Here is a 9,514-nt window from a genome sequence, read left to right as displayed (position 1 = left end):
TTATCGCTCTATGTCCCATCTTTCCACAAGTGAAACGTCCACTGCTGCCTTTCCTACATTCTCCAAAATGCCGATTATTACATCTGCGGCAAAATGAAGCTTTTCTTCTACTAGCGTCCCCTTGTCTCTGGCCTCTAGGAGCCCCAGAAAATCTACCACCTCTTGTCCCCACCAGGTTGCCGATTCTTTACCTAAGAACCATGAAGTCGTATCTACCCACCTTTCAGAAGGAAGATTCCCTTGACTTTGCAACACTCGAAAAGTCTTTTCAATATGCTCAAGCCACCGGTCAGCTCCCTCATATCCTTCATGACCCTCAAACTTATCCAGCTTTAGATTATACATGATCTCCAAATGAGTCATTTGAGGAGGGCGGAGCGAAGACTGAATCGCATGAGCTATAACTTCCCCTAACTGAGCTATATCGGGGAAACTAGGCTTAGCTGAGCAACGTGGTTCTCTACGAAGCGGCATAGTTCTAACAGAAGACACCAAAACAATTAAACCACTCACAAATAATGTAGGACTGCCAAACCAAGGCTCTGATACCAAACTGATACACCTCGAAGAGTGGCGAAGCTAGGATTTCTCAGGGGGAGGGGCGAACTTAAAATAATGCAAGGTTAAGGAAAAATGGCAACGACTAAATCTTTTTATATAGTAATATCTTCCATAATTAATCAATACAAATAAATTACAATTCTTGCCGGTGAGGTTTCATGACATGAAAACGTCGCATAATAGGCTCATTATCAATAAAAGCAAATACATATTTCTCAATGTAAACAAGCATGCTATCACTCAACCATTGATCTCCCATTTTGTTATGCAATGGTGTTTTCACAATCTTTATAGCAGAAAAAGCTCTCTCCACTGAAGCGGTTGCAACTGGTAACACCAAAGCCAATGTAAGAAGTTTATACATTAACATATAGCTTTCACACCTCCCGGTCTTCACTAACTCTTTTGCAAGATCACTAATTCCTCTCAATGATGAAAACTCACTATGCATCTTCATATCATGAATGTAATTGTCAAGTTGAATTGGAAGATTCATAAAGTCCATACGATCAAAATCTTGAGGATAAAGTTGGGCTGAACGAACAATTTTTGCTTTGTCAAAAGATGCAAAATTATTCACTGGACTCAAACATGCCATACAAAGAAGTAACTCGGTGTTTACCTCATTGAAGTGATCATTCAACTCCTTTAGTTGCACATCAAGAACTTGAAAATAGAGGTCCACACGATAGTAATGGAAGTTTGTGATTTTTGGAGCTTTACGCCTTGATTTTCCAGGTACGAAATGCAAATCCTCCATGTTAGGAATGATAATATCATGCTCCTCACAAAACTTTTCTACGTCATGAAACAAGTCCCCAAAGTCATCATCTTTCAAGGATTGTAGTCTTTGCTTGCATCCTTCCACTAACGCCATCGCATTCATAATATCTTGATCTTTCTTTTGCAATGCTTGTGATAACTCATTTGTAATTCCCAATATAAGTCTCATCAAGAAAAGGTGAAATGCAAAATCAAAAGTTTGTATGTCTTTGAATAACCTAGTTGCTTCACTGAGATTATCTTGGTTGCCATCATTTTTAATCCATTCAACCACCTCCATCACGACTTTAAACATAACAATATTACTAACTATAGTACCATAATGCGAGTTCCACCGTGTATCACATGGACGCATGAGACTACTTTCTTGATTTAACCCTTTACCCATTTCAAGATTACCAAGATCAAGAGCTTTCTGAATTTGTTCTTGTTGTTTTTCTCTAAATGCATCACAATGCTTACACGATGATCCAACAAGATTCACCAAACTACTAGCATTGATGAAGAAATTGGCAACATCCTCATTGTCCTTTGCCACGAATACAAGAGCTAGTTGGAGTTGGTGTGCAAAACAATGAATATAAAATGCTTGAGGGTATTTGTTCAAATTCTTTGTTTTAAGACCATTTAATTCACCTTTCATATTACTAGCTCCATTATAGCCTTGTCCTCGTAACTTGGACATACTCAAATTTGTTGTAGCAAACAATCTTTCAATGGCCTCTTCAAGGGAGCTACTAGTTGTAGAAGAGACATGTTGAACACCCAAAAACTTTTCAATTGCTTCTCCTTTTCTGTTCACATAACGCAATACCACCACCATTTGCTCTTTAGTTGAAGAATCATGTGCTCCATCAACCAAAACAGAAAAAAATGCACCTTCCATATCTTTAGCGATTGCATCTACAGTTTCAATGGCACAAGCACGGACAAGATTTTTTTGAATATCAGAAGAAGTATACTTAAGATTCTTGGGAGCATTCTCAAACACAACCTTTCTAACTTGTTCATTATGCTTGGAAAGAAATTGCATAAGCTCCAAATAATTACCCTTATTGCTTGATTTCAACGATTCATCGTGGCCACGAAAAGGCAAACCTTGTCCCAACAACCATCTTTTGCACTCAAGTGAGGCACTCAATAAAGTACGATAATTAATGCGAGCTTCATCAGTTTGCTTAATCACAAATGTTTCAATGTGTTGTTTTTGTGTCATCAAATCTCTAGCTTGTTGTACAGCCTTATTAAGAAGACTTCCAACACCTCCCTTATGGACTCGAAGATTTTCGGGTCCTTTCTTCCAATTTGTAAACCCTATCTCAGTGAAGACATCACTTCCAGTGTTACCCATTTGATCAAAATCACATTTGAAAAGATAACAATAACGGCAAAATGCATCATTTTTTGATATACCATACTCCAACCACTTGAACTTATCAAACCAACTGATGATAAGACATTGATTGTCACTAACCTTTCTTGGCATGATGTGGTCTCTAGGTTGACAAGGATCAATTTGGAGATAGTGTCTACGAATTGTTTCATGATAATTAGTTGGATAATCAAGCATTCGACTTCTATGCGCAGGGTTTGTAGGAAGATTAGCCAATATTTCATCCAACTCAGTGGCCTCACTTTGTTGTGACCTACTCGGAATATTTGAAGGAGGACTTCTTGGAATATTTGAAGGAGGATGAGGACTACTCGGACTATTTGAAGGAGAAGGACTATCTGAAATGTATGAAGGAGGATTTAAGCATTGTTTCTTATAGTATCGTTCCATTATGTAACTGTAAAATGGAAAGAAAAAAAAAATCTTAGACTCTTAACTAATCATATTCATATGAATACAACTAATCAATTCAACTAATCATCAAGAATTCAAATTTTAATTTTCACCCTAAAAAATAATTTCATAATTTCATATCAATAATCATAGAAGCATACGATTCACATCAATAATCAATAACCAATAACCACATTAGTGCATTACCATATTATTCTATACCAATTAAACGAAATTCGTATTAAATAATTAATTAGGGTTAGGGATTATACATATAGGAATTAAAAAATTTACCTTTAAAGAATGGAAGCTGACGGCTCAGTGGCTAGAGAATGGCTTGTGAGTTGTGATGGCAGCAAGAAGCCAACGGGAATAGAAATTGAAAACCCTTCCATTCCGTTGGTGTTGGAACTTGGTTGGCTACTGCTGGGATTTTGGGAGCAGCAGGACCTCACCTATTTGTCTAATTGGTGAATGGGTTACGGGAGGGATTGAAGAAAGTAGGGGAAACGGGTGGGGGACAAGGCGACACGCACGCGGTCCCCCCTATATAATTTTTTTTTTTTAAATATCCAAAACGGTGCCATTTGACTTTAAAAAATTTAAATTTTTTTACCAGACCAAAATGACGTTGTTTTGGCTTGGATATTTAAAAAAAAAAAAGCTAATATGTTGTTCTTGTGCAACAGAACAGATAACCCAACACCGTCGGCAACAAAAACAGAGGATGAACCGGTGGGTTTTCCGGCGAGGGTAGTGGCGAACCCAGATCTCCAGTGCTGTTTCCCGGCGAGGGGAATGACGGTCGCCACTCCTCACCCTTACATGGCTTTGCCACTGACCCCGACCGAAATCAAGGCGTGTTGGCTATCACGTAAGGGTGACGTAGCCATGTGCACAGTGCGGAAGCAAAAATGATAATAAAAGTACGAATAAATAAAAACCACCAAAAACTAGTTAAAGTAACACACTAGTGTGAGACTAAAAGTGATAGACAAAATTCAGAGCATAGAAAGCCTAAGTGCAATCCAGAAGAATGAATACTAATTACACAACACCCAAAGGTGATCCTACATTTGTGTTGTTCTGTCAGAACCACCGTCAAGTCCTCGTGAGCCACCAAAGCGCTTTTAACTAGCACCTGGAGGGGAGCAAAATAGAAAGTGTGAGTGGGCAAAAACAAAGCTTTTCAAAATCATTTCATTCTCCAAAAGTTCTAACCCTTCTCTATAAAACCTGTACAATTTCCCAAAAAATAGAATATATATATATATATATATATATCGAAATCATGCTCAGAATAACAACATTCGTACATATGCCATATCGAATATCTCAACATAAGATGTAAATAACCTAGGTAATGTCAATCAATGGAAATGATATATCAGCCGGAGTCACCTGACGTGACCTATACGGCTGAATCTAGAGCTCACATCCACATCTCAACAATTATAAACAAGGGGCGCTTCTGGTTCTGTAGGTGCTTGAAACAATTTTGTCTTCTCCAAATTACTATACCTGCACACGAGTTGGAACCACCTAAAGTGGTCTGTACGACAGGCTGGGTGTAAATAAATATGCTCAAGTGCTACGATCACGTAAAGGATGTGCAAAGTATCGCAAGTCACCTATGAGTCGAAACCACCTAGTGTGATCTGTACGACAGGCTGGCACCTACCTTGGATTCAAGGTGAGCGTGTGGTGCGGGAGGTGAACGATCACGTAAAGGCTGTGCCCTAACTCTGGGAGGGAGCACAAACACCAGGGTGCAGGTTTATGAGCTCTTAATTCATCTCACATAACGATTAATTCACAACTATAATCTATAAACTTACCTGGTACCTGTAGGTCCGCAGCACCAATCATAAATATTTACAACTACTAACACATAATTAAATAGGCAGGCACTTTGCATGGCATTTTAAAACATATAAACATTCAATTTCATTTTCTGGGAAAACTCTCAAGTATATAGGTATATAAGGAAAACCAAAAGCCCACTCACTGGTATGTGGAAGGGTCGTAGCCCCTGAGCTTCGAGTGACTGTGCTCGTCCTCAGGATAGGTCTTATCTATATGCGAAACAACTATATAAACGTCAATTTAATGCACATAACCAAAATTAGGTAATAACTTCTCATACAATGCTTAAATGGGGTGTTTTAATATACCAACGTGATCTACTCAACCTCACGAACATCCCCATATTTTAAAAATAATTTTCTGAGGTCTCACGCGCCCCCACGCACCGGCTAAGGCATGGCTAGACGTACCGGCCACGCGCTGGCACGTGCTTGGTACACAGACAAAATCCCTAATGGCGTTAGGGAATATTCCATCCAAAAATAAGTATATTCCATTAAAACTAACCTAACGCTGTTAACTACCGTTAGGAATATTCCATCAGAGTTGATGGAATATTCGTTGTCTTCTCCAGTGATCCTCGCCAGAGCCGTCGTCGGCCGCCATCTGTGTCGTCAGAAACTGGGAAAATTTTCAAATCTTCATATCTTTTTCATTTCTCAACCAAATTCTATGAAATTTGTACCAAAATGGAGCTTACAATGAGTAGAACAAAACCTTACCACTTTGAAGCCCCAAAAATGCCGAAATCTCGCTGGAGAAATCTCACAAAATCCGGCCAACCTTAAAGCTTGCTATCCCGACGTCGAAAATTCTTCAAACTTGTTCCTCAAGCTTCGTGAGAAGATTCTAAAGCTCCCTATAACCTCAAACTCGATGAAACCTCCGTGATCACGAGTGCATAAACAGTGCATGAAAACTAGGTTCTCGAGTTTTCGAGGCTTTCCTCAGGAGCTTGCAAGGAGTTCGAATCTTACCTTCTAGACATCGATCCGTGCATGAAAGGTTGGTTTTGAAGTTCATCCATACACTTGGAAAGGAAATGGAAGAAAATTCGAGAGAAAGAAGAGAGATGGAGTCACGGGGAAAAAGGGATGGGTGTATGTGAGTGTGTGTGTGGTCCAAATGGCGGCCCACCAACCAAAACAAATCAAACACCCTACAATGCTAATTAACGTCTAGGGGCAAAATCATATTTTCCAACTAACGTTACAAATAATTCGGGACGGGCTGTCACAACACGGCCTATCATGTTTTATTGTTCATACTTACTATAATTTAATTGTTATCTTGTTTAAGATATAAAAGATGGCACCTACTAGAAAATATCCATCTGGCTACTTGAAGCGTCAAAGAAAAAGAAGGGTTGAACAATTGACTCAATCTCAAAAATGAGCTATTGATAGGTTTTTTGTTAAATAAAAAGAACCACAAAGTTCAGTGGATGATTTAGTTAATGAATAGCACATTGACAATGAGAAATTAGTTGATGATTTGGGCCATGATGAAATTAATGACATTCTTGAAGAGAATGATAATTATGAGGATGCTCCTAATGCCTTCATTGGACAATTGAGTGAGTCCATTCCCTCGAACATTTATGATCCTCAAATTTGGGATAGTCTTGATCCCAAATGGATTGATTTGTTAGTAGAAAGAAGTCCTGTAAGAGATCTATCAATTGAGAAAGGTGCTAAAGATCAGTTTAATAGGCGTTTTAATGTAGCCTTTTACACTCGATACTTGTCCAATGGAGAGAAACATGATGAAGATTGGCTAATGTATTCAAAATATATTGTTAAAAGTGTTCTGTTTTTGTTGCAAATTGTTCAAGAAAGGGCCTCTCAAAGGTCAATTAGCAAATAAGGGCTACAAAGATTGGACACATCTTAGTGTGAGGCTTAAAGAGCATGAAATCAGTTCTGATCACATCTCAAACATGACCACTTGGATTGATTTGCATCTTAGATTGGAAAAAAATGAAACAATTAACAAAGTTGTGTAGGACCAGATCAAAAAAGAAAAAGAGCATTGGAGGGAGTTACTATGAAGGTTGATTTCCATTGTGAAATATCTAGCTAAATACACTTTGGCATTTCGTGGAACGAACGATATGCTTTATGAAGAAAGCAATGGAAATTTTATGGGCCTTGTTCAAATGATGGCTGAATCTGATCCACTGATAAAGAAACATCTTCAATGATTTCAAAAAAAATGAGATTCATTACCATTACCTTAGTTATACCATCCAGAATGAATTGATATTGTTGATATCTTGTGAAATCAAAGCTGCAATCATTCAAAAAACAAAAGAAGCTAAATATTTTACTGTGATACTTGATTGTACACCTGATATTAGCCACCAAGAACAGATGACTTTGATCTTAAGATGTGTGGATATGAATAGTACTCCAGTAAAAGTAAAAGAATATTTTTTTGCAGTATCTGAATGTGAATAACACATCTGGACAAGGATTGTTTGAAGAGTTACAAAATGTATTAAAAGCTTTTGATCTTGATATTGACGATGTGAGAGGACAAGGATATGATAATGGATCAAATATGAGAAGGAGACACCAAGGTGTACAGAAAATGCTTTTGGATATAAATCATAGGGCAATGTATACTCCATGCGGTTGCTATAGTCTCAACTGAACACTTTGTGATATGGCAAACTCTTGTGGCAAAGCTAAAGACTTTTTTGGAATAGTACAACGTATTTACAGCTTGTTCGTTAATTCTACAAAACGATGGCAGAATCTGAAAGAAAATATAAAAGGACTGACTCTCAAATCATTGTCGGCCACACGATGGGAAAGCCTCCCAACCTGTATAAATAGAAAAAGCTTTACTCCAACTAGCAGAAAGTGACAATGACTTGGTAACAAGAAGTGCAGCTAAATCTTTAGCAACATATGAAATTGGGAATTTTGAGTTTTTATTGGGCATGACTATTTGGTACGAAGTATTGGCTGCTGTTAATGAGGTTAGCAAAGACTTGCAATCTAAAGACATGCATATTGATGTTGCTATAGAACAAATGCAAGGATTGATTGCTTATTTTGAAAAGTACAGAGAAACTGGGTTTGCAGAGGCCATGATTAATGCTAAAAACTTGCTTTTGAAATGAAAATTGATTCCGTGTTTCCGGAAAAGTGTCAAGTTTGTAGAAAAAGACACTTTGATGAAAATGATGATGAATCATCCCAATCAACTGAACAATCAGCAGATGAATTTTTTAGGGTTCATTACTTCTTATACATAATAGATCAAGCTATTGGTTCATTGAAGAGAAGGTTTGAAGAATATCAAGCATATGATAATATATTTGGGTTTTTGTTCACTTTAGAAAGGTTGAATTCGATGGACAATGATAAATTGAAAGATTGTTGTGACCGTCTTCAAAACTTTCTTAAGAAAGGTGAGTTCTTTGATGTTGATGGGGATGCATTATTTGTAAAGTTGAAGCTTTTACGAGAGCGTTTGCTGAAAGAAATGAAGACATCCATTGACATATTGAACTATTTGAAGAGGATGCGTTTGTTTCCCGACTGCAAGCATTGCGTACAGAATTTTGTTGACTGTACCTGTTACTGTTGCATTTGTGGAAAGAAGTTTCTCAAAGTTAAAGTTATTAAAATCCTACTTACGATCAACTATGTTGCAGGAAAGGTTAAATGGACTTGCTTTGATATCGATTGAAAGTTGTTTTTTTGAAAAAATTGATTACGAAGGTTGAATTGATGATTTTGTAGCAAAGAATGCACGAAGAAGTATCTTTAAGTGAAACTTCAATGCTAGACTTTTTTAAGTTTTGTTTATTTGGTTTCTTAAGATTGAACAAATTGTTGATTATTTAATAATATGGTTATTTTTGTACCTTTCTTTACATTTAATGATATTTAGAAACCGATGATTACTTTGAGTTTTAAAGTTTGTTTCGATATTGCTTTTTAGCATCAATACTTTGTTCAATTTTTCTTTTCAAGATTGTCTTAAGAAAGGCTCCTTTTATAAATTTGGCACAGGGCCCTTGAAATGTCAGAGACGGCCCTGTTCAAATGTACAAGTTTTCTGAATGAGTAATTCATCTTTTACTTTAAATTGGATACAAAATTTTCATTTGTTCGTTCAACATACAATAAATATAGTGGGTTATTCATTCAAATTTAATCTTCGACACCAAATGAGAATTTGATCATAGACTTGTTGTGAGTTAGAGAGGGATAAGAAGAATGTCGAATCCGAAAACAAATCTCAACTTCCACAATCATATACAATCGAGTACAATTTTGCTCATCACCTTGAGTTCAAATTATTATTTCATACAAATATGGTACTCACCACCCACAATTTCACCAACACAAAATGAGGAAATTAAAGAAAAATAAATAAAAACCACCCACTTCATAGTATTTATTTATGAGAGTTTTAACAAAATACTCCTGATACTGTTTACTTTTAACGAAAAACCACATTTTTACCTTTTTCTGGTGCTATTTACTACACTTTTATTTG

At 36.9% G+C, this 9,514-nt stretch overlaps 1 protein-coding gene across 1 annotated transcript; it reads right to left on the bottom strand.

Annotated features, from left to right (window-relative positions):
- Positions 1 to 3,127, bottom strand: LOC125476674 (zinc finger MYM-type protein 1-like). Its single transcript, XM_048583003.1, has 2 exons — positions 945 to 3,127; positions 1 to 478 (listed from the first exon to the last, which is right to left on the bottom strand). The coding sequence occupies exons 1-2, from the start codon at positions 3,125 to 3,127 to the stop codon at positions 1 to 3; spliced, it is 2,661 nt and encodes an 886-aa protein (XP_048438960.1).
- Positions 3,128 to 9,514: the final 6,387 nt, after the last annotated feature.

The sequence above is a fragment of a genome, unplaced genomic scaffold, assembly GCF_019419815.1.
Source record: "Pyrus x bretschneideri cultivar Hongxiangsu unplaced genomic scaffold, Pyrus_bretschneideri_v1 Contig2, whole genome shotgun sequence".
In the NCBI taxonomy this organism is placed as follows: domain Eukaryota; kingdom Viridiplantae; phylum Streptophyta; class Magnoliopsida; order Rosales; family Rosaceae; genus Pyrus; species Pyrus x bretschneideri.
The sequence above is the reverse complement of the archived record's forward strand: the minus strand, read 5'-3'. Positions and strand labels throughout refer to the sequence as shown.